The sequence below is a fragment of the Phaenicophaeus curvirostris genome, chromosome 25, assembly GCF_032191515.1.
Source record: "Phaenicophaeus curvirostris isolate KB17595 chromosome 25, BPBGC_Pcur_1.0, whole genome shotgun sequence".
In the NCBI taxonomy this organism is placed as follows: Eukaryota; Metazoa; Chordata; class Aves; order Cuculiformes; family Cuculidae; genus Phaenicophaeus; species Phaenicophaeus curvirostris.
In genome coordinates this window covers 1,641,834-1,667,240 of record NC_091416.1, presented here as the reverse complement: position 1 = coordinate 1,667,240, position 25,407 = coordinate 1,641,834, and the positions used below count along the sequence as shown (strand labels likewise).

The window sequence follows — 25,407 nt, the reverse complement described above, 5'->3', positions numbered from 1 at the left end:
TTTTTCCACCACCCATTTTCCCACAGAACACGGTTCAATCGAAAACGGCATCAGCTACAACCCTTCATAATGTAATAAATTAGTCTTCTGTACACAGCCAGAAGAAAACCTTTTGGCCTACAAGAAATATGAAAGGTTTTCTTCAAGATATAGAAGCAAGGCCACGTTGCACAGATACTGATTGCATTCCTAGCAGGCAGGGAAGGGTGCTGGACCCCCATCCCAGCAAGCCTGGAAGTCAAAGATTTCTATGCCCTGAGATAGGAGGGGAGGGTAAAGGGGCAGCTTGCTGCCTCTGTGGTTCAGGAAAGCCCCAACGTGTAATAATGTCCTCATGATACGTTCAACTGGTCCCATGTCAGAAGGAAAATAAAGGCAGGAGAAGCAGCTAAGAGATATTTAATAGCAGAAAATCACAGCACACCTCGAGGAAACCACCGGACAGAACCTCCCTATACTGGAGCAGTTCTTGGCCAGGGCTGAATAGAAGCTCCCTTTCGTATTTCATGTACCACTCGCCCTTGTTTACTTGAAATAAGGGCCAGTACAAGAGTTCTGCATGACTAAAGCACTACAGGCAACTCTGGAAACACCAGGAGAGCAAGCAAGAACAGCTACTGGCATTCAGTTAGAGAAAACAATCAGCTCCAGCACAGTCACATCCCTTTTCAGCCCAAGAGCGGCTCCTGGAGCTAGAAGAGCTCTCTGTTCAGACCTGGTAAACCTGTTTTTCTGGAGCCCACCATTCTCTAGCCATAGAAAGCAAATTACACGTTCGCATTATTGCTTTGGCTTCTTTACTGGGACCTGAAGTGCCCTGCGCACACAAGCAGACGCTCCTATTTCTCCATCTATAAAGGATAAAAACCCAACACTTGCTGATGACTCCCAGGTAATAACGTCCACCCTCTCCCTGCAGAGCTGTGGATTGTTTTTTTACATTGCAACACCTTTCCAGGTAAGGGGATCAAAGAAAGCTGCATCCCAGGTGAGTTTTGGGAGCGCTTAGCAAGCCATGGAAGGATTGACACAAGCTGCACAGAAGGGCGACTCACTGTGACGAAAGAATTGAGTCCATATAGAGCATATGGTTGGACTCGATGACCAGGTGGGTCTCTTCCAACCTGGTTATTCTATGATTCTATGATATGTTCTCCAGAAAATTAAGCAAGCTCTAGAACATCTTCCTGATGAAGACAACAGACAAGATGTAAACCTTGCCTTGAAAACAGCCGGTTCTCTTGTACATCAACTGCTCAGTCACAACTTCTCCAGGGTTCAAATGCCTCCTCTGTTCCCCAGGCAGCAACTGAGCAACCTGCAGTGCTACCCAGCTACTGCTGAGCAACTTCCCTGACTCTTCACCTCCAAAAATGACCCCAAGAGATAGGGCCAGACATAGAAACAGTGTCAGAAAGCCTGTTCTACTCACCCACACATTCTCAGGAAAAGAAAAAATCATTTCAGTAGCTTAAGCGCCGCTTTCCAGAAGATTCCATCTCCTCAGAGACTACAAGAAGGCTCTTGGAGACACCACTCTCCAGGCTAACTCCTGCAGCTCGCCTTTATTAGCCCCAGCTGCCCATTTCTCCTCCAATCACCTGCTAATTATCCCAGCTGCTCAGTGCTCTTAAAGGCATAAGGACAGCAACAGGGATTTGGGGTAAACACCATATAGATTCTGCTTTTCTAAGCAGGAGCTCTTCCAACCAGTCTGTGGAACTCCCACAGCAGGGTTTCATTGCTAAGACTGGAGTTTGTTGGCAGCCCTCACATCAAGGAACAGGATTTGGAGCTGCACCTGCTTCTGGTCTAACTCTTGGAGCATCAAGGAGTCCTTTGAATGCTTAGGAAAAAAGCTCTTGGCTCTTTTTTCCCTCCTGAAGGGGCAGATTCCTTTTATCTCTGTTGCATTTAAATACTTCAAACTAGTAATTTCTCTTCCTTCCTTGTTTTATTTTATTCTCGTTACAGCAATGAGATGCCAGTAAAGCTGACACATTGCTGCACCATATGCTTGGTGCCTATTTCCAGCAGCAGGTGAGAATCTCATGATTCAGTTCCCACCTGAGCCAAGGCCATTTTACACCAAGCTGCTCTGTAGGAAAACATGGGATAAAAGCAATAAAACCTGGGGAAGATGTGTATATGCGAGTGGTTGTGCACAGTTTCAGCGTGACCCACATGAAAAGGGAGTACAGATACCCATTTCCATCCCTGCACAGTGTTAAAACAGGAAAGCATTGCCTAAAGCCAGCGTCACCAAGACAAAATGTTCTACAAGCTTGATCACATTCTGGAAAATAACTTGTCAGCTTCCTTCTGCAGCTCCATTTTCTTTGAGTCTTTTAGAAACTTTCATTTAAAAAAAAACCCACACTGTTTTCCTGTAATCACCAGGTGACAGGATATCTGGGGTAGAGGCAGGGACACCTTCCACTGGTGGTTTAAGTCATTGCACCTGGTATTGGAAAACTCAAGTCCTCAATGCCAGGCTTGATGAGTCTACAAATCTGTCCTTCCTGAGACAAACCGAGCTCTTGGAACCTTAACATCATTCACCAGAGTCCTATTCCCTGACTTATTCCCCACCGGGTCCTTGCCTTGAAGCAGCGTAATGATGTTTTCTCTCTGATGTCTGATTGCCAGCTGAAGGGCTGTACAGCCCGTGAGATCTTCCACATCGAGCAGGGCACCAGCCTTAATCAAGGTCTTTACGATGGCCATATTGCCCTTGAGGACAGCAAGGTGCAGGGGCGTCCAACCCATTTTGTTCTTAGCGTTGACGTCTGCCTTGCACTCCAGGAGATTGATGACAGTCAAAAAGGAGCCTCGCTGCACTGCGAAGTGGAGGGGGGTCCACTCTGACTTCTCCACGCTGTTGGGATCTGCCCCGCATCTCAACAGCTCAGAGACCACCGGCTCATCGCTGTAGCGAGTCGCCAAGTGAAGGGGCGTCCAGTCCATGCTTCCTTTGGCGTTCAGTTTGGCGCGGCTGTCCTTGAGCAGGTGGATAATTTCAATGTGCCCTTTGAAAGACGCCAGGTGCAGGGGAGTCCAACCTTTGTCTGTCCTCAGCTCCACGTTGGCTCCGTATTTGATGAGCTTCTCACAGATGAGATACTTCCCTCTCACCACCGCCAGGTGCAGGGCACTGTAATGGTTTTGATCGAGGCTGTTGACGGACGTCCCGTTCTTCAGCAAATAATGGACCACCCTGAACTTGCCCCTCTCCACGGCGACGTGAAGTGGGGTTCTGTGGTTCTTCTGCTTTTTCTCCAGGTCTGCTCCTTGACTGGCGAGCAGCTTCACCAAGCTGACGTGGCCAAAGCAAGCTGCCACGTGGAGGGCGGTTTTCCCATCAACCTCCTGGGTGTTGGAGTCAGCCTGGCGAGACAGCAGCACTCGGGCCACGTTCTCAAAGTTGTTCTGCGATGCCAAGTGCAGAGGGGTCCACCCATCATGCTCCTGAGCATTTACCTGTGCCTGGTGGTCCAGCAAGAGGCGGACGATTCTGTCGTCCCCATTCTGAGCAGCAAAGTGAAGAGGTGTCCAGCCATCATCGTCAGGCATATTGACGTTAGCGTCGTGCTCTATCAGAACGGAGCAGATCTCTGGTGACCTCTTCTGAACAGCCATAATGAGTGGGGTGTAGCCACAGACTGCCTGGCTGTTCACGTTGGCTTTGCAGCTCAAGAAGAACTTCACCTTTTCCACGTTGCCCTGCATCACCATGAGGTGAAGCAATGTGAGGCCGTTTTCGTGGACTCTACTGATTTCTTCAGCCAGGATGTCTTCTGGGCTTTCGGCTTCACTGTAAGATGGGGGGATACGAACCTCCTGATCATCAGTTTCTAAAGGCAGGGGAAACAAAATAGGAAAAAGAGAGTAAGACCAAGTGAAATAGCTTGGTGTGCATAAGATGGGAGGGAGAGCAAGTGAACCTTCATAGAGAATGAGACAAGACAACTATATGCAGCCTCTTAGAAAGCCAGTGGGACCTTTGGCTTCTCCCTCATGGAAACCATATCTGCTAGTTCCTGTACAGTTCATTTTAGAATTATAGAACGAATCATGGAATGGTTTGGGTTGGAAGGGATCTCAAAGCCCATCCGGTCCCACCCCTGCCATGGGCAGGGACACCTCCCACTGGATCAGTGGGGTCCAACCTGGCCTTGAACCCCTCCAGGGATGGGGCAGCCACCCCTGCTCTGGGCAACCTGGGCCAGGGCCTCCCCACCCTCACAGCAAAACATTTCTCCCCAAGATCTCACCTCAATCTCCCCTCTTTCAGCTCAAAACCATCCCCCTCACCCTGTCCCTCCCAGCTTATAATTTCCTTAACTTTAAAAAAAATTCATCCACACAGAAAACTTTCTCAAGCCACATTCTTGTCTCTGCAAAGCCATAAACAGGCTGGTTTGTGTAGGTTTCTCCTTTATTTTTGCAGTATAATATAAACCCCCCACTTACCACCACTCCTGGAGTCTCGGGGGAAGGTGAACTCTTCTTTGTCACTCTCGTTTTCAGGAAGGGGAAAAGAAAAAGGAGTAAGACAAAGTTGCTTGTTTGCATTCCATAGTGTTTGCACAGATTTCTTCCTTGCTGCCACTCTAGAATTTTGTATTGCCATTCGGGTGGGCTTTACCCAAACCTGTTATTGCTAAGGAATGTGACTGCCCTGAAAACCGATTATTGTCTTAGAGAAACACAGGGATTTAAGTTTGGTTTTTTTTTTCTTTTACAGGAGCTGTTTAAACTGGAATGTCCTCAGTTCCATGGAGCTGGAAAATGGACATCTGAGTGCATGTGCTAGTGTCATGAGCAGAACTGCTGGGATTCTATGTCTGCTTGAGCTTCTTTTAATGACCCTACACGATAAACGGTTTCATATAATCACAGGGTAGTTCAGGTTGGAAAAGACCTTTAAGATCATGAAGTCAACCATAAACCCAACACTGCCAAGTTCACCACTAAACCACGTCCCTAAGTAGCACATCCCCACCTCTTTTAAATCCCTCCAGGGATGGGAACTCCACCTCTTCCCTGGGCAAACCTGCAAAGCTTCATCTGAGCAGGCAGGAAAAGGCTCTTCCTCTCAGACTGTCTAGAATTGAGCACACTGGCCAACTTGCTAAAACTATTTACTCGTTTCCTACCCCCACGGGTGATTTACAGATGTTCAGCCTATGCAAACACGCTGTTTAGGTTGCTGTTAGATGATAAACAGCGATGGGAGGAAAAATTCTGCAGAACCAGCAAGAACAGGGGAAGGACTCAGTGGAATTTCCTTCCTCACCTGCTTGTTCCCAGAGATGGCAGGTTTGTGGGACATCTTCCTAGCCAGGCGCTCGTTCTCTGGATCCACCACAAGGCTTTGGATCAGCGAGAGCAGCATGTCTGTTTCTACAGGGATATCTGCAGAGAAAAAAGACTTGCTAGCTCTGCAGCCCATCCAGAACCCAGTCAGTACCCAAGGCTGTGGGGTTCTTCCCCATCTCCTCCACATGGGGAGGAAGGAAAGAGCGAGAAAGAGGGTGTGTTGACGCCAATTTAACTGGCAAATAGTTATATGTAATCTTATCTCCCAGCGGTCAATCCACGCGGCTAATCCACGTGACAATCAGCTACCACACCTGTAAAGCTCGGTCTTTGCTTAGGGTCTTGGTCCCAACACCTCTTCATCAAGTCAACCATCTGCTGGCATTCCCCTGGCCAGTCTTCGCTGATGGGTTCTAGGCAGGGTCTCTTTCCCGCAGCAACCTTGACTATAATGGCCATCATGTTGGCTCCTGGAAAAGAGCAGTGTGCACAGGGCTTTTTCTCTGGGAAGACGGCTGCAATGAACATTTAATTAGTGCAGAGCACGTAAGAAGTGTTCGTATTTACCTGCATAAGGTTTCTTCTGCATAAGCACCTCCCAAATGACAATTGCAAAGCTGCAGGCAATGAGACATGGTGAGCAATCACGAACACAAAATTCACTTATAGCTTTCATCTTCTTGAGAAATTGGAAAATTAAGAAAGAAGTTCCTTGGGATGGAAGGATTTCATCCCCCACACCAGAAGGACAAGACCTTATGAATCACCACATCTATCTCTGATGCCTCATATCTCTGAAGGAGAGACTTAAAGTATTTCCTATGAAAGTCGGGCTCTCGACGCCTTTCTTTCTGCTTTCACGTCGGGTTTCAGAGCCCTTGACTACTCCAGGTTCATGTGGCCATGCAAATCCTCCTCCACTTCTTGTCTTGGGTTACCATGTGGTGCAGTGGCCAAGGAGATGATGAATTCTAGATTCATCTCACGTGATGGGGATGTATATTCATGACATGCAGCGTGTGTAAGCGCCAACAAGGCACTTTGGCCAGAAGGAGAAAAGCCACATTGAAATCTTTTCTTTACTGCCCAAAACAAAGCCGAACACTCAGGCAGACAAGCAGTATTAAGCAGTATTACATTGTTTTAAAAGAAAAATAAATCTAAGCAGTGAGTGCTGTGGCAAAGCAGACACTGCCTGTGCTGGGCTCTGATCTTACTCTGTTTCTACAATAACTTCCAGCCACCCAAGAGGAGCGATGGACCCCGGGGCGATGCCGTCTGCACTCCTGTGGCTGCTCAGAGGTGCCTCTGGTAGGAGACATCACTAGCCACGGACAATCCCTCTCCCCTCACTCTGCTCTCTGAGGCTGCAATGCCGCGTGTTCCCCACCAAGGACGTTATTCAACACAGAAATCCTGCATCTAAATGATGGGAAGCAGCGCGCCAGCCCCTCTGCTCTGTGCAGGAGCCCCACGTGCCCTCGGGACACAAAGTTCAGCTGTACCTGTACACATCGTATTTGATTCCTGGGGGTTTGCTGTTCTGGAGGAACATTTCAGGAGGGATGTAGCTCAAAGTGCCTCTCAAAGCAGAGCTTTCGATGTATTGCATGCGGCTGGACTGCTCCATCCACTTTGATAGCCCAAAGTCTGAGATCTGCAAGCAGAAAAAATGAGATCCCCTCCCCAGGTAATGCTCATGATCTCCTCCTGCCTTGTATTATCCCAGAGATACCCCCATCCCTCATCTTCAGGGACACGAGGAGGTGCCCAGCACCAGATAAAACCCTGGTAAAAACGTAGTCAGTGTTTTTTCTTGAGCCCAGAAGAGCAGCATTTCCTCCTACACTGGAGCCTTAAGGCTGAAGCTCATGCACAGATTGTCTGTATGATCTTGAAATTACCCTAAAACTTGTTTCCCAGCTGCTTCTTACAAGCCCAGCTAGTCAATCTTTCATTGAGTATTCCTGAAAACTCTAACTTATTGGGATTTTGGACTCATTTGGCAGAAGAACTTTTACTTATTTGGGAAGGCACCTGTCGCTACAGACACAGCGTTCAGGTCGTACCTTGACGTGCATGTTCCCATCCAGGAGAATGTTCCCTGGTTTTAGATCCAGGTGCAGCAGAGGCGGCGTCATGCTGTGCAGGAAGTTCATAGCCAAGCCCATCTCATGGATGACCCGGAATTTGAGCTGCCAGGACATTTTATGAGTGGGAAGGATTTTCTCCAAGGAGCCTCTCACCATGTACTCCATCACTATCCCCAAGGGGCTGTTGCAGACCCCATAGATGGTGACAATGTGCTGGAATTTGATTTTCTCCATCTTGGTCGCCTCTTCCATCAGACAGTTCATACTGGTCCTGGAAAAATAAAGAAGAAAAGGTGGAATGAAGAAATGGTATCAGTTGATTCACAGGCTGAATTACTGAATAGCAGCTTGGAGATATTCAGCTTTTCCAAGCAGCCCTGCCTACCCCAAAGAGATTCATTCCGATTTGCCCCTTAAATTGCTGATAATACAATCCTATAATGTACTTCTGCAGACTAAAATCTAACATACAAGGTGCTATGGCTTTTCAAAAGGAGCTGAAGATTGCTTGGGCAAATTCAGCCAGGAGGCTCCTAAAGAAAGAGATCAGAACACCCATCTCAGTCCAGCTCTTACAAGACCTTGACTCGATGATCCAGTGAGTCTTTTCCAACCTCGTGATTCTGTGATTCAGTTGTGACAAAATGCCTCGTCCATCCGCTTGTTCTCGCACCAAGGTGAGACTCTCAAGTGATGCTTCCCTGGAAGGATGGTGTTGGGAGCAGGCACAGGGGGGTGAATCAAGCCTTCTTCTCACACGGCGTGTCCGCAGGGCAGCCCCAGCAAAATGATGCAGGAACCTGCTGAGCCTGAGCTCACGGAGGCTTTTTGGCCAGAGGGCACGGCTTGGCCGTGCCTCTACCTGTGCCTCTGCCCGCTGCTTTCTGTCCGTGAGCACGGGGAATCCGCTCCCAAAGGAGTCTAGACACGTCCAGCCATCACTGCTGCTTCCAGCAGACCTGTTTCTCTAAACCTTTACATTTCCCAACCTGCTGAACGAGTTGGAGAGCCCGGAGCGCGCCAAGAGCAGCCAAGCAGCAAAGTGCCAAAACCTCCTTTTAAATGCACACCCCAGGAACGAATCTGAGCTTGCAACAACATTATTCCAGGCCATTAATAGCTGTAAACGAAGTTCAGCTAAGCAAATCCCACTGCCAGGCTTCCTCTAGCAGGCTCCCCACGGTAAAGCCAACCTCTGCACTGAGGAATCTCGGGTATCGTCTCTCCCACCACAGAAAAAAAGGCTTAATAGAGGAAGACAGTTGCAACCTGCAGCATAGGTGGATGTAGATTGATCCCTCCCCCTCCCAGGAAAATGATGGGCATGGAGAAAGAAGCGATTTCTGTGATTTCTGATTCCTTTCCTGAAGAAGGTGGGTGTGGACAAGCAGGGTGACCCTCAAGAAATGAGGCTTGTAAGGGAGGAAAGCAAGAGGCGTTACTAAAGGTACCATCTACTGCGAGATATTCTTCCCACGCTCAGATATTCAGATTTAGTTTTCCAAATCTTACTGATCGCAGAAATAGTTTTTTAAAAGGAAAAGTCAATGTAAATTTCTGTTCATTCAATCACATTCCTGGAGCGTGTGCTGCGAGCTGAGATGATCCAGGAGAGCCATAAGATTAAATTTGCTGCAACTGATACACACAGAGGTAAAACTGAATAACTCGACTCATTTTTTTTTTCCCAAAAAAGAGAATGGAATGCAAACAAAACATCTGAAGAGTGTAAGCAGCACAAACTAGGAGACTCACTGCTCCAAGGGAACCAGGTCGGTCACTGTCAGTAACACGACAACAGAAGTTATCATGTCATTGATTTTTAACCAGGCAGGATCCTTGAATGGAATGAAATTTTAGACTAAATACCTTCACTGCCTCTGATGTTTTTTCCCTGGGACTGCCTGCATTGTCTGTGCCTCAGCAGAGGTTCTGGTTCATGGCTTTGCGCCGTCTCCAAGCCCAACGGAAGAGCCTCGGCAGCCGAGAGTGAAGCCAAAGGGAGACTGGAGGTGCAGATGCGCCAAGGAGAAAGGAGCCTTTCTGCAGGGGGAGGTGAGTGTGGGAGCTTTATGAGCCACCAAACAGCTGAAAACTCTAGGTCCTGCAGCTTTAAACCTGGTGGTTTTAATTACTGGTTTAATTTCATCGATATCCATCAGACCCGATGTCCAGTGAAAGCTGTAAATAAACAGTCAGCCTGGTTTTACCTTCATACCCCTGTTTAAAGATGCCTGCTTCACCCTCCAGATTTCAGTGCTAATTGTTCCCTATTTGTGTTCCTTTCCCACCCGCACACACACACAAAGAAAAAGAGGCAGATTTCCAGCTCACGAGGGTTTTTTCCACTCCCTCTGGGTGCCAAAACCTTGGCTTCCTGGGGAGAAGAACCCATGTGAACATCCCCTTCAGAGTTTTCACACCAAATCCCCGTAAATGGCTCCAAGTGACCATTTGAACAGCTGAGCGACTAAAGACCACGCGGTTACCTCTCGGCGCTGGAGTCCTGCAGCAGGTACGGAGAGCACTTCACTGCGTACACTGTCCTCCACTTCTTGTGCTTGACTTGGTACACGTGCCCAAAGCCTCCGCTGGCCACTTTAATCCAGTCGTCTTCAAAATCCTCCTTGTTAAAGACAGTTAAGCTGCGCAGTTGGCGGTCCCGTTCCGAGGCCATGGCAGGAGGGGCAGCCTGGCTCTCTGCCTCCTGCTCGGGCAGCGTCAGAGAGGAATTGAGGAGCTCTTCCTACCTCTGACTTGCCCAGGGAAGTAGGGAGTTACCTGAGATGAGCCATGTTACCTACTGCCAAGAGGTGGATCCTAAGAGTCACTCTCATTTGGTATGCAGAGTTAGCTGCGCTAATTAATTCCAGAGAATCGGAATGAGCTTGGCCAGGCTGGGTATGTGTCTGCATTTCCCTACAGCCGCCCTCCTCTCTCCTATCGAGCACTGGGTGGGCAAATGCTGGAAGGGTAAGAGAGGTAAAACGATGGAGAAATGCGCAAAGCTCCCGTGCAGCATCGCGTGGGAGAGCTGGATGAAGAAGAGAAGTAGAAAACCTTCCAGGTGAAGGCAGAGAACAGAGAAGATCCCAGAACTGGCCTGTGGCAAACACGAGCGTGTGAACCTGAGAAAATATGTCAACAGAAATACAGCAAACCCAGGGAGCCAGAGCGGTTACCTCAGGGGTCAATTATGCTGGTGAATGCCTGCAAGGGGCACCGGGAGAAACAAGAGAAGATGGAAGAGCTGGTCTGAGCTGTTTAACCATCACCACATGAGAGCTGGTAACAGCACGTGTGCTTCTAGTCACTTTATGCCTTGACTCCCCAGCTGTAAAAAGGCTTTAATGACACTTGTCTGGGTCTCGCGCGTCTACGCCTTTACCAGCTCAGCACAGGGTCTGTCTGTGTAAGTCAGCGTCAAACACACCGCGGGGCTGGTTCCTCAGCGCTATTGCAATATGAGCAATAAATCATATTTCTGAAGGGTAATTATCATCGAGTCTTGACCTGGAACTTTTAGCTGCAGATCAGATCTGAAGAAATTCTTGAGGGGAAGACTGATACAGGTGGAAATGCAAGCTACTTCTCTTTTAAGTTTGATAGGTGGTGCTCTGGCAGCGGGTCCTTACTCACAACCGCAAGGCTTTAGGGAAAGAAGGAAAAGGAAGAAAGCCAGCCAGGCTCTGCAGCCTTTAAGTGGGAGGAAAGCATCACAGTCTGAGGTGTGACTGTTGCTGATTCCCTACCACTCCCTAAGCACTCCCCACCAAGCATCCCCAGCCACCTCCATTCCCCCTTGCTGACACTCACCTGCCAACACACCTTCAGAGCCGAGGACAAGCATGAGGCTCCATTCCCTCATGTTCAGACACAGGCAGGACAAATCCTTACTGAAACGCTTGAGTTTTATTAAAGAAAGCTCAGGAGAAGGTGAGAGAGGGGAAACAAACACTCCACGGCTGCAGAGTGGCAGCTGCAGAGCTTACAGGTGAGCTGCATCTCTTGGCAATTAGCTCTCGCGCAATCCAGGGGCTGGCTCAGCTTCAATAGCATCAAAAGAAAAGGATTAGAAGTGAGTTGGCAACTGCACACAGCTAGGGGAGGCATTTTATAGGGTATCCCCAGCACTAAACAACTGGGAACAGGGGGAGACAGAAGCAGTTTCAGGACAGAGAAGAGGAATGTGCTCCCTCAGAGGCTGAGGTCCCCATGCAGGTGCCGAGAAGCATTCAGAACAGGAGAAATCACCTCAAAATCCTCACTCTCCAGTACTCGTTCCCTGGCATGCACACATCCTCAAGGGATGCTCGGGGTGCCTGCAGAGCCTTCCCGCTCCCCACAGCTGGTGCAGCAAAAGCAAGGTACACAAAGTACCAGTGTTCGCCCCTTGGCCACCCGTGATGTCCCTCGGTACGTTGTACATCAAGGTCCCCCTGGCTTCCGTGCATCCCGAGGGGCTGGTCTGAGGCTCCCTTTTCCTGCTCAGAGGCAGGGATGGCTCGCAGGCATTGTCTGCACAAAGCTCACTCTACCTTCTGGGAAGTTCTCTCTGTGCATCCCTGTTCTTGTCTTCGTTGGTGGCAGTGAGTGAATGAGCTTGTTCTTCAGGCCCCTGTTAAACCACTGCTGCTTAGCTGCCCCAGGAGGGGCAGAAGGGCTCTGTGCAGCAGGCAGCCCTAACTCAGGTGCAAGTCGGAGCCCCAGGCTGTGAGGCTGTTGGGATGGACCCCGAAGCAGGGCTGTGTGTGTCCCCTCTGCCACGTTCTCCAGATCAGCAACCAGCACGGACACTGCTCGAGCACCCAAACACACCATAAAAAGCTCTACCCAAGAGTCACACTCCAGCGTTGGTTTATTTCCTTCCGAAAGAGCAGCTGCATCTCTGCCACCTTCTGACGGCTCAGCACCTTCTCCCAGGACTGGAAGGTCAGCCTGTAGCAGAGGCTCTTCCGTCCCATCTCTGGGTGCTGGAAACTGTTGATGAACTGGACGGATGTGACCATTTCACTTGACACCCACCTAGGTGGCGGCAGGTGGGACAAGGAACTTCATCAAATTGTTCCCCAAAAGCTGACACAGTGCGTGTTTGAAGGTGGACAAAGAGAAAACACTTGAGAAGCCACGTGGCAGTGACCCAGGGGCCGAGCATTGACACTTCTGGTTACTTGTTATTCACCAAAACAAAAAGGGCAAAACACTGCTGCTGCTTCCCAGCCTCTGGGAAAGCTGCTGGCAACCCCCTCCCAATGTCTCTGAACCCCCTCACCCTGAGATGCTTGTGCCCCATCCCACCCCCAAGGTGAATTCTGAACACCCCTTCCCCAAGATGCTTGATTACTGTCCCCCAAAAGACTGTGGCTGATTCCCTTGAAGACAGTTCCCAACCTGCCCCCAGAGAGCTGCCAACTCCCACTGCCAAGGTGATTCTGACACCTCACCACAAGCTACCACGGTAAAGACAGCGGACCTAGAAGTTGAGCATGGTGAGTTCTTTTTATGTGCTCTCAAACTCAGCCTTACAGACAAAGCTTTTGCATTCTTAACTTCCTCCCACTATGTGTATTTTACCGACAGGCAGTTTGTGCAAACCTGCTTCCACTGAGAGAGAGAGAACAGTAACAGGTGTAAAGCAAAAGCATAAAGGGACTCGGCTCCTTAGATGTGAGAAAGGCTTTAAAGCTGAGCAGCTGGATGTCTGGAGCTGTTTAGGCCCTGTCCACACTTCCAATCAACAAACTTGAGTTCCATCATTTTTCCTAACAATCCATTCTTCTTGACAGGATGGCTCTACTCTACAGAGCTTTACTTCACGTTGCTCTCCTGCACCCAGAGTTCCTGCCTACTTTCCCATTTCTGTGAACAGACCCTGTGCTGGCACTTGCACTCACTGTGTTTTCAGCTCTGCTCTCACTTACGGCTGGACCGCTACAACAATTCTTTCTCTACTCTGCAGTTTGTGGACTTGCTCATGCAGGAGGAAAGAAAGGAAGGGGAGCCGTGCTTAAAGCAGAGATTGGATATCTGGCTCCCTGGGTCAGCAGAAGCTCTATGAAAGCGATACAGTGTGCAAAGCCAACTCAATTGCTTTTCTGATCATTGTTAGGAGCAGCATGGGACCTGCAGAACCTGCCAGCTGCTCGTAGTTCACAGGCCACGGATTTCTCCAAGTCTTGGATAGCTTATGCTTTTGGTTTTCTGTCTGTGATGCAGCCAAAGGCTTATGAAAATACCACCCAAGACAACAAAGCCGGTCAGGGATCCCAGCAGGATGGGTACCAGCATGGCAGAATCGGGACCTGGAAATAAAGAACCAAGCAGTGAAAAGCATCAAGAGCATGAGGGAGAAGAAAGAAAAGGTTAAATTCCCATTCATCTTTACAGCATGTCAAGCAGGTGTACCTAAGTTTTCTTCCAGAGAGCGGCCTGTATGGGTAGCTCCTTTTCTAACCCATTGCTTTCTTTGCCATAAGATCCCAGCAGAAAACGTTCTTTGCATGAACAAGTGAAGGCACAAGCAAGGTGACTCCAGGATGGTGCCAGTGGATTTAGGAAGTCTCTAATGCTCATCATGTGCCACATTCAGCATCACTGCTTACTAGCAGCTGGACAACATCTAATTAACATTAACCAGCTGCTGTGCTTCACCTATGAACAGAGAGGAAAAAAGAAAACGCTCCTGACTCATGGCCAGCCCCATCCTGCACCTTACATTTCTCAGTTAGGTTTTCGTCCATTTACCTGTGGATGGTGTTTCCTTGCTGTAGCTGATAACTACATCTAACTGGTCTTCCCGAAGCTCAGTATAAAAGAATAACAGCATTGCTCTTCAATTCTAAAAGCCACAAAGCTAACAGGAAAAAAATATTTCAAAGGAGGCCCCCTATGCCCCAATTCCTCCCATCTCATCTCACCTACAACCCAGGCACCAGAAGGAAAGAGTTAGTGGATATCCCTCTCAACTCTTTTAATGTTATTCTTCATCCTTTGTCAATAAATAGTATTTTACAAAATACTGCAATATTCAGGAAAATTCTTTTCAGCTAGAGGACATTCTGCCCAATTTTCCTCCCCTCTCCTTCTAAAGCTTCGGTTCTTGCAGAGGATACATCTGGCTGCGTCTCCTGTCTGAAAGTCTGTTGGATCTGATACTGATTAACCACCATGTCTGGGATACAGGAAGGCCAAAAGGTGAGGAGTTGTTGGGATATAATCTAGTCACACCATAAAGTTAAGCATATTGGTTTTCTTACAGCAGGGTAAGTTGAACAGAAACTTCTGCAAGGGAGGAGCAGAGAGAGGGAAGGAAAAATGAGACCCACCTTCCACAGGTTTGTAACGAAACTCATTCTTCGTTCTCCAAACTGGACCAAATGAGATCAGGTTGTGCGGGTTTCCATAGCTGTTCCTGTCACTTGGCTGGGAGAGAGGCTCCACGCTTTCAAAGCAGTCCTGGGAAAGACATGAAAAATATTTGGAAACGTACAAGTGGCACCTGAACAGAATCTCCTGCACTGCAGTCCACAGCAACCACAGACCAGAGCACATCTCTTCTGATTTTGCCCTGATTTTCTAAGATCTCATCTCAATCTCCCCACTTTCAGCTGAAAACTGTTCCCCCTCATATCCCTGCGTTCCCTGATCAAGGGCCCCTCCCCAGCTTTCCTGTAGCCCCTTCCAGTACTGGAAGGCTGCTATGAGCTGGAAGAAGGTGGAGCTCTACAATCTGCCATCAAGATTCTTCACTGAATGGGCTGTACTTGCTGGAAGCACCAAACCCTTCCCAAAGTTCCTCAGCCCAGCGAGAGCAGAGCCATCCCACATACCTGCCCACAGCCTGTTGGGCCACGCAGACAGATGTTAAGTTCACAGTGCAAATAGGCCACAGTATGATTCAGCATCTGGAACAGCTGGATGGTGAAGCTCACAGCTCTGGGCTTACTGCTCTGCAGTAACTGGATGTGTCTGCATTCAAATGGCAACCTGACAAGAAGAAATGGCAAACAGTTTCAAACTCCAGTTCTCCCTGACTGTCAGCACCTCTGGTCCCTGTCGCTGCTTTGGATGCCACAGTCCTAGAGCCCCAGAACTGGTTTTTGGAGGTTGATTTTGCTGCAACCATTAAAACGGCTGCTGGAGCGCGATAATTATTCCCTGACCTAGAGAAAATCAGAAGCACTGCAGAGGTGATCGCCCACTATAGCCAAGACAGGCAAATCTGAAAGCTCCTTTATGATCGCAATAACGTGTAGCGCTTCTAGTGCACATTTCATGCCCCAGTGGTTTTACAAACACCAGCTAATGAATCCTCCAGTTTCCAGTGCTTAACCCACGCAGGTTAGGCAGGACCAGCTGTGAAATGCTGACAGGGACACGGAGGCTTGTGGAGAAATCCGGCTCCCATCCCTGGGCTGCTCTGCTCTCAGGCTGTGCCGTCCCCTGGCAGGAGGATGCTCTAAACCTGACATCTGAGACAGCACAGTATGAAGAAGCAGGACTGATGATTTACATAAATCAAAGGGTGGAGGGAGATTTTTTTTCCTTGAGGGTTCTTTGTCTTATCAAGTCCTTAGTACTAATCGCAAGACCAGGGACCAGACTCACTCTCACTGCTTTAAGCTTACTCTGAACTCCAAAGAGATCCAGCTGCAGCCACAGGATAGGAGAGGGGGTCCTCAAAGGATCAGCCCATTCCCAGCCCCAGGAGAGCTGTGGAGCTATTCCCGTCCCTGCAGCTCCATGTCTGACCTGCGGAACAGGCAGCACGTCGCGCCTGGTCCCTCTGGGTTGGCGGAAGGCGTCACACAGCACGAGTGGATCTGGAGCACAGGCTGGCTGCTGTTAGTCTGCACGGCAAGGAAAGCCAGGAAAGTCTCCTGGGAAGGTGTTGATCCTTGGAACTCCAGCTCTGCTTCTGCAGCAGGGCGCAGGCTCATCCGCACCGTGTAGTTACCGGAGAGGCAGGCATCATCACTCACAACTGCAAGGCTTTAGGGAAACAAGGAAAAAAAGCTGAGGCCCAGCTAGGCTCCACAGCCTGTCAGGAATAAAAGAGCATTAGGATGATTTTCCTCATGACACCAAACAGTCTGATTAAATGAATGAACTGTTCTTATCAGTTTAATTTGATCACCTGAGCAATATCAAATGTTTCCACTTGCAAAACTGTGCATAAATTATTTTTGGAAGAAGAGGCAGAGAGCTGAAGGCTATTATCAAAAAGAAAACCAGGTCTGAAGCATAGTATTAATATCCAAAATTTGAAGACTCTCTTTTTTTTTCTCAATGTGATGTCATTGCTGAACAAACTAAGTGTTTTTAAATAAAATCACAGCACCACATACTCACATTACAGAGCCCATGGAGCAATCTGGATATTAATTCCTCCTCCCTTAAATCACACAGCATAAATACACAACAGCTACTACACTGAGATAATTACCCATTCAGAACAGTAGCATCGGGTTGTGAAAGCCTCCTCTGATGCGATTCACTCAGCAGCGCACTAGGCTCCGAATCCAGCAGTGTTAAAACAGTTACTAAGCCTTCAGCTGCTTCTTCTGTTACCTCATTTGTTCCAAGCATTTCCTCTGCCTCCGTGTTCAAGAATGGCCTCTCAGATTGTCCAGTGTTCGCAACACCCAGCAAGGAATCCCCCTGGGGTGTGAGCGCTACCAGACTCCGAGAAGAATATGAGGGGCCCTCTGGGGATGGCAGGAACTGGATTAGATCTCCAGCTTGAAGCATCTCAGCATCATCAACAGCTGCTTTACTGAAGAGAGCTGACTGATTAGTGACCTTATTTACAAGCCCATTGGCAGAGACTGGAAACACTTTTGTTGTAGAAGGCCCAGCATCAGGGCTGGAATGACCAGTCTCATGTTCAATGTCATCTTGCAGTGACACCTTCTGGTGTGGTGAAGACCTGGGTGCCTGGGTGGGCAGCTGGCTAGTGGTGGCTGCATCTCCCATCACTATCGTGTCCTCAACCTTCACCTTTGATGTAGAAGCCACAGCAGATTTGTTCACTCTGGCAGTTGCAGGCAGCACGATGTTTGGATCAGATCGGATGGTTGGTGTTGGCAGGACAACCACTGTTTTGTTTTTAGGTGAAGTGGTGATATAATCATTCTTAGCTGCAGAGAAAGAAGTCGTTGCTGATGGAGTCTGTGGTGTGGTCTGTGTCAATCTAGGCTGCCTCTCCAGAGCAATAACAGATCCTGCAGACACAAACGGTTGCATCGGAGTTAAAACAACCTGACTCCCAAGAACTGCTGTGGGAGGTTGCTGTGTCCTTGTGTCAAACACAGGTGACGGAGACGCACTTGTTCCTAAGAATTTATCAGCTCCTTGTTTCGTTACACTTGTGCTGATTTCAGTTGGCTTTGTACTTGCTCCTGTGTCTGCCTGTGAGGACAATTTAGTAGAGGCTTGATGGACTTGGTCAAGTTTCATGGCTGATGGGAGGGGAATATGTGTAGAAAGGAGTGAAGCTGGGCTTGCAGGAGAGTCCGTGTACACCCTTGGGTGTGTAGGTGCAGACAGGAGTCTCCCAAAACTTGCTGATTTCACTTGCACTTTGGTTGAATATAGAGCATGCGCTGGTGCTGCTGTTAGTCTTCCTGCCATTACAAAGGGAGTAAATTCCAAATGTTTAGTAGGATCAGGTTTTATAGAAGCGATGTAGGTTTGTCCTGTTTTAGCAGGCACAGTGCTGCCCACCACTGAATCTTCGTGATCATTTCCAGCTCGAAGCACTGAGGAAGCTGTTGATGTGCTGGATACAAACCGAACTCGTGAGGGCAGCCTTTGAAGAGGATCAGTACTCAGGAGGCTTTGCGATGTGGACTGCAAAGGCAGGATACCTGCAAGCATCTCAGGTGGGTATTTTATGGTTCTAGCGGGGCGCAGGGTCGAGCACTCTGTGCATCGTGCATGAGCAGAGGAAGGCACCGTCACTGAGCCTTGGTGGCTTCCAGCAGTTGGCAGCATTAGTTGCTTGTCGTACTGAACCTGCTCTGCAGCCCCTGTGATGGTAAATGAAGAGTAGGAAGGCCTTTCAAAATCAGGGAGTCCCTTTGCTGACGGTAAAGGAATTACAGAAGAACGTGGCTTTTCAGCAGTGATGAATGCTTTGGGGGAGGTACAGGGCCTGGGCTGTGCAGACACCACTAGCGGTGGCACAGTGGAGGGGACAGGCTGCATGAGCGTACCATTAAGTAAAAGCAAATCGGACTCCCTGGTCTCCTGGGAGCTGGGAGCAGGTACTTGCATCTCTACAGGCAACCTGTGCGGATGCACGGCCCGCGCTGTAGGGCTGATTCTCATCTGTGGATCCAGCAAGTGCTTCAAGGCTGAGGTAAAAGCTTGAGATGAATGAGCAGTGGCTGTATAATTAGGATCAGTTGGCACTGGCTGAGAGGTCAAGGGTGGTTTCTCTGCTTGTTGGTTAGATGTAGTGGAGAGATGAGGTTCAGGTGTCGAAGCCTTGCTAGTGGGATAAGAACTAGCTTTCACTGGGATATCAGGGGTGCCCAAAGTCAGATCTTGCTTGTTTGAGAACAAGAGAGCAGCTTTATGATCACCCTCACCCTCTGGAGAGGGCACTACCTGTAAATCTGGTCTGTCAGTGGGCAAGAGGATAAATACAGGCTTAACCAGGATTACGCTAGAAATATTCAGATTTTGTAAGTTTGCAAGGTCCAGCACTGAAGAATTTGATGCCGCCAGGATTTGCTGAATAGAAACCAGACGTCCAACACTGGCATTTGGGAATTTTACAGGTAGAGGGGAATCTTGCATGGGCTGCAGGCACACCGTGCCATTAGTAATTTTAAGCAGAAAGGACAAGTATGGGGCTGATGGCAGCATTGTGAGTTGATCAGCTCTGAAAGCACTGAGGTTCTGGGTAGCTACCTCATGTGACACGCTGAACCGCTGCCCTAGCGCTTGTGCCAGGTAGGCTGGGATCTCACCAGAGCCACGAGGCACCACTGGTGCAGGTTGTGCTGTTGTTGAGCTGGGCTGGCTTCCCTGTGCGTGGAGTGTGGGCTGTTTGGAAGGAAAAGCTGCCAGGCTGCCAGTTTGCTGGATCTGGGAGGCTGAAGGAGCAAAGCTGTGAAGAGGAAATTTCTGGTTTCTGTTGTCATGCAGTTCAGAGGGACGGGGGACTGGGCTGGCTGGTGGAGTCAGTGAGGGAGAATCAGTTTTATCCCTCTGTTGCGGGAGACTTTTCTTTCTCTTGGAGTCTTCTTCCACTGTGCTCATCTGCAGCATCATAGGGAAAGCTTCCCGAGATGCAGGATGGGCAGAAATGCCTTGAACCTGAGACCCAGAAGCAGTAGATGTGGGGGAAGTTGGTACGGGAAGTCCTTTCTCAGCAGAGGTGGGGCTGCCCTTTAGCTGCAATCCAACATAAGTGGGAAAAGATGCACCTGGTGGCTGAAGCCCTGCATGAACAGAATCCAAAGTGCTTACAGGTTGAAGGGCTACTTTCTGAAAGGCGGACAGACCTGGAAAGAGTGTAGGTGTTCCTCCTTTTAGGTCTTTAGTAGTTTGGGAATGTTTTAATGTGGAAATCCGTGACGGGCTTAATGAGGATGAATTAGCAGAAGCCTGCAGCCTCTCAGGGAATTTGGTTCCAGGTTTGCTTGTTGTGGCCTGATGATCCATATGTCCTTGCAAAACTAGAATTGGGATTTCTTGAGACCTCCTGCTGGTTTCTTGGGAAACATGTTTAGTACAGTTGAGAGGCTGGGACAAAGAGAGGGGCTGTTGTCTGTCAGTTGTGCTGATAGGCCACTGAAAGGGAGATGGAAGCAAGTCATCATGAACTGGAGCTTCCAGGTGCATCTCTAACAAAGAAGAATGTACAGCGCCTTGTGGGTGTGTCTGAAGAGCCAGCAACTGTGTTGGGTGTCCAGAACCATTTATTACAATTGTTGAGTTTCTGGCTGTTGTTTCCTGCTTCACTGATAAATTAGAGGAAGATGGAATAGCAGTTGTCTGGCTCGTTGTAGAATAGACTGCACCAACGTCCCCTGAAGATGGCTTTTGTAGGAATGCAGGTGTTGTAGCTTTAGCATCCATACTCTGTGTCTTCTTTGAGTACACAGGTGTCACAGCAGCTTTGCTGTCAGGCTGGACTTGTAGGTTTGTGTCTTTTGGCCTTTTGCTTGTAGGAGGCGTTCCTGTTGGTAACCAACCAACCCTTGCACCTTCAAGAGCAATCTTAACTCCGGTGGGAAATGGAGATGCTGCTACTTCTTTACTTGGAGGATGAAAACTTAACATTGAAGTCAGAAGAGACATTTTAGGACTTGGCATCTCCATCTGCTCGATAACAGGACTAGAAAAAACAGAAGAGTCTTGCTGGGTCCCTCCACTGAGAGCAGGCTGAGGTAGCCCAGTGCTAGAGCTAGTAGGACTGAAACCAGCTTCAGAAATATTCTCCACTCTTCCTTGCAGAGAGTTATTTTGCTGTTCTGGATGTGCAGCAGCCTGTGATCCTTGTGTGGAGACAGGGATGCTTATGCTACTCAAGAGCTTGGTAGGTAATGTGTGTCCACCCTGGAGTTTTAAAGCTGCCGCTTCTGTGTGTGATTGCTCAGGCACCTCCAGGTTTCTAACCAACTCCGCAGGCAGCACGGCTGCGCTTTTTGCAGCCGTCTCTGCATGGACGGGGATGAAGACGGCTGTCATTTCATGGCCAGGATCAACTGCTGGACTATGGAAATGAAAGGTCACCTCATCCGAGTTATCTTCTGTAACAGAGAACACTTCACTGGGCACTGGGCTGCTTGCAGGTCTTGGCTGGACTTCTTCAGGAATGCTCAGGCTTAATATTTCACTGACACGATGTTCACTCCCAGAGGCACCTAACAAACAAAAAACAAACCTTGACCTATTCAGTTGTACACGAACTTTTAACAGCCTGCAGCAGCACTTTGCAAGAGGCTGAGGGGGAAGCAAAAAGTTCCAATGGCCACTGGCTCCATTTAGAACCAATGAGGAGGGAGCATGGGCAGCTCTGCCTCAGAGCCAGCTCCTACAAATCTGATCTGCTGCTGTTTCTATTCCATGTCATATGGAGGATGACACTTCATGCTCCTGCCACACTGATAGCAAAGCATTCACCAGCCAGAGAGGAACCCTTAATCTTAATTGTACAAGGCTATACATGCAGCTGAAGGTGCAGGGAGAATGAAACCCTTGGGCTGCCCAAGAACAGGCTGGTAGCTCTTAAATAGCAAAGCAATATTAAGTTTTACATGAATGAGCTCTCTCACCTGGCCCTCCCTAACCATCCCTCCTCACCTGATATCCCAGTCCTGTGAGGAGTTTCCTGACGCCACCCCCCAAGGTTCATCTTTACTGGAGAGAACAGCTTGCATGACGACACAAGCCCGATTTCATCAGCCAAGTTAATTTTAAGTCCACTTGCAGGGCAGGCTGACGGGCACAGAATAAGAGGCAGAAAGCAAAGACTGCCTGGCTCCCTACAGTGAGTGACAGCAGCCCCAGGAACTCGTTTGAGGCATGACAGCATCACGAACTCATCACTGATTTCCTGCTGTCAGAACTATGTGGCAGGACAGCTGTTCCCAAAGAGAATGCAGAACAACGTGTTACTGCGTGGTGAAGGGGGAGCCCATGCTCAGCGTGATAACAGTGATGCCCGAGGAAGCGTATTCTGAGGAAGGCTTCTGCAGACACAGCTTGATCCTCAGTTCTGCTGAGGACCTAAAGTCACTTGGTCTGTTCAGCCTGGAGAAAAGACTGAGGTTGCACATTAGGGAAAAGGTTCTTCCCCTAGAGAGCAGTGGAGCACTGGAACAGCTCCCCAGGGAAGCAGTCATGGCTCCAAGCCTGACAATATTCCAAAAACATTTGGCCAATGCCCTGAGTGACATGGTGTGAATGTTGGGGTTGTCCTGTGCAGGGACAGGAGTTGGACTTGATCCCTGTGGGTCCCTTCCAACTCAGGACATTCTATGATCCTATAATTTCCTTTTCTTTCCCCTGCTTCAAGGAGACAAGATATCCTTTGGGAATGGATTGCCTCTCAGCTCAGCTGTGTCCTGGTTTGGGGCCACTCAGATTCCCGTAACAGAAAACATTCAATCCAAACCTCGGGCCTCACAGTGCAGCCACACAATGAGAGAAGTGGCTCCTTCAGCTTATTGTTGTCACACACCTGAGACTGATGGCACAATATTTAGCATTGGTTTTTCTGCTCACTAATAATAGAGGAAAAGAAGGTACAAAGACAGAAACTAAGATTAGAACAAAACGCATCACTCACCAGATAAATCCAACAGTCCAGCTGCCATCAGCATAAAGATGGGGAATTTCTCCTGCATCTTGTGAAGCAGCTCCTGAGTCACTCCAACAACAACAGATTCAGAGAGGAATCCACTCATGAGGAGTCACTGCTGCTCCTTCGCAACGGGCATTTGCTGTGTTCGTCCTGGAAGAGCAGGGTATTGGGTTACTTTATAAGAGCTTAGGCCAGACAGCAACCAATAATCTGTTCCAAAAAGAAAAAAAAAGCCTGCACCAATAGAAATCAATTGATTTTTAAAGGAAGAGGAGAGTGAGTTCACCTGTCTGACAAAGGTAGAAAACATTATTGTAAACACGAGAGGCTACCTATGCAAGGCAGCTCTTAACCTCTAAAGAGAGAGTTAAAATGCTACCTCGAGTGCTGTGTGCAGTGCTGGGCCCCACCGTTCCAGGAGGATGGAAAGGGCCTTGGATGCATCCAGAGGAGGCAACAAAGCTGGTGACAGGGTCGGAAGGCATGACCTGTGCAGAGAAGCTGAGGGCTTCAGGATTGTCTGGTTTGGAGAAAAGGAGGCTGAGGGATGACCTCATTGCTCTCTGCAGCTTCCTGAGGAGGGGATGTGGAGAAGGAGGTGCCCAGCTCTTCTCCCCGGTACCCAGTGATCAGACACATGGGAATGGCTCAAAGCTGGGTCAGGGAGGTTCAGACTGGACATCAGAAGCATTGCGTTACTAAAAGAGTGGTCAAACCATAGAAGAGTCTTGCCTAGAGAGGTGGTTGATGCCCCAAGCCTGTCAATGTTGAAGAGGCATTTGGACAATGCCCTTGATAACAATAACCTGCTTTAACTGCTGCCCAGCCCTGAAGAGGTCAGGGGGTTGGACCGGATGATCACTGAGGGTCCCTTCCTGCTGTACTGTTTTGTAATTTTATAGTTCTAATGAAAACCATAGCGTGAGAACAAGCATGACAAACACTAAACAAACACATAATTTAAACATTTGTAATAACCAAAAAAGAGACCAGAGATTTCTTGGGTAAAGTCACATTTAAACCTCTTTTACCTATGACTGCAACACCCTCGTGTCCTGACAAATATTGACCTGAAGAGGATAAGTAGCACACGCTGGGCACCTCCTTAGTGGCGGGCACCCACACACACACACAAACAGGGGGAGAAACTCTTGGAGACAAGAAATTTACAGCAACACAGGTTAAGAGAACATTACCACACAGCCACGACTGTTGTGAGTGCCCTGGAAATGCTGTGTAAAAAAAAAAAGAGCAAGTCAGATAAGCAGCATAATGACAGCTCAGAACAACGCTGCAAAAGACACCGAGGACGAGGTGATTGCTTTGAGGGAAATAACAATAAACCATTATCCATCCTTCAGCAAACTGATAGAGTGTAGTCTAGCAGATAACACAAGAGATGAGATGCTGACAGATATCATTTCCAGTGCCAAGCACGTCACTCACCTGAATGGGGTAACCAAGGTCAGGTCACTTCATCTTTTTCCCCACTCTAAGTTGTCTGGGACAGAAAATTATCGTGACTGGCACTAGTACAGCACCTGGCATGCAGGGCCCTGATTTTAGTCAGTGCCTCTACTCAAAATCAGTACACAATAATTTGTCACATTAGCCAACACACCCAGAGCTTTCATGAGAACTCAATTTCCAGAATCATAGAATCATTAAGGTTGGAAAAGACCTCTAAGCTTATCCAGTCCAACTGTCAGCTCAGGACCGCAGTTCCTGTTAAGTCAGACTCAGGAAGTTAGAAGCAACTCTCTTAGCTGATCACCATTTTCTTCTGGGGATATCAACAACTTCAAAAGGTTCTATTAAGCAAAATCCACCTTCAAAACCAAGAAAAATCTTAAGCTTTAAAGCTTTTCAAAATTACTTCAATCCTCCTGTAATTTTCTGGCGACACCTACTGTTCCCCTCTGACATCCCGCCTCACTACACACAAGATTCAATAACTTCTTGTCCCTAAAACAATGCCTGGTGTTTGTCAGGTTGAGAACATGGTGCTTATTTGGACTTGAATACTACACAGATTTGTTATGTATTTGTCCGGGAAGGTGTAAGTTAACAGTAGGAGCTTAAAAAAGAGACAGGGAGATTATCATCAACTGTGTGATTTTCACAGTGAGAAAAACAGGTGCAAGAACTTCCTTGTCCTGAAGTGGGAAGATGATTCAGCTGCTGTTTTGAAAAGATGATACATAATTTGTCAGCCAGTGTTGTGAAGGGACAGGGCTCCATACAGAATAAACACGCACAGGTGTCAAGGAGGCAAACCAAGGAGCCCTTTTTAAGACAAACACCACTGACCTGGGCTTCTTCCTGGAAATGGGATACATTCTTTTGGTTGCAGTCTTCAGAACAGAAGCATAAAAGAGTATTGTGTTTATGGCCAAAGTCCTTGCCTTGGCTAAGTTGTACAAGCTTTTAATATGGATTTGTGCCTACATACACATTTATTTGTGAAGAGAATTGCTAAATCTGACAGCCCTCCACAAGCACAATAGCTCTTTGTAAAGACAGAAGTATAAACAGCAGACTCTGAAGCAGCTTCTCATCTGTGTTTTAAACTGTCCTTTTCAGAAGAACAGAGAAAAGGTAAAAGCAACGCATGACTGCCTTTTTCTTTTTTTTCAAATTACAATTGCCAGGAGTAGTAATTCATTTTTG

The 25,407-nt window shown here is 48.3% G+C and overlaps 2 protein-coding genes across 3 annotated transcripts in view; both read right to left on the bottom strand.

The window, feature by feature from the left end:
- Positions 1–23,639, bottom strand: part of LOC138730872 (mucin-17-like) — a 96,216-nt gene extending 72,577 nt beyond the window's left edge. Inside the window, exons 1-6 of one of the 2 annotated variants that reach the window (XM_069876427.1) lie at positions 22,723–23,637; positions 16,861–21,295; positions 16,167–16,406; positions 15,245–15,401; positions 14,741–14,870; positions 12,789–13,717 (exon numbers count right to left, since the gene is read on the bottom strand). In XM_069876427.1, coding sequence (XP_069732528.1) covers positions 13,566–13,717; positions 14,741–14,870; positions 15,245–15,401; positions 16,167–16,406; positions 16,861–21,295; positions 22,723–22,840 — 5,232 coding nt within the window. In that variant the 5' untranslated portion in view covers positions 22,841–23,637 and the 3' untranslated portion in view covers positions 12,789–13,565. Of the gene's footprint in view, positions 1–12,788; positions 13,718–14,740; positions 14,871–15,102; positions 15,402–16,166; positions 16,407–16,860; positions 21,296–22,722 lie in introns of those variants that run through there. The other variant, XR_011339104.1, reaches the window with a different exon arrangement.
- Positions 1,953–10,352, bottom strand: ANKK1 (ankyrin repeat and kinase domain containing 1). The gene is made up of 8 exons (XM_069876323.1): positions 9,905–10,352; positions 7,392–7,686; positions 6,828–6,979; positions 5,890–5,939; positions 5,637–5,792; positions 5,300–5,418; positions 4,474–4,519; positions 1,953–3,854 (listed from the first exon to the last, which is right to left on the bottom strand). The coding sequence occupies exons 1-8, from the start codon at positions 10,090–10,092 to the stop codon at positions 2,506–2,508; spliced, it is 2,355 nt and encodes a 784-aa protein (XP_069732424.1). The 5' UTR covers positions 10,093–10,352; the 3' UTR covers positions 1,953–2,505.
- Positions 23,640–25,407: the final 1,768 nt, after the last annotated feature.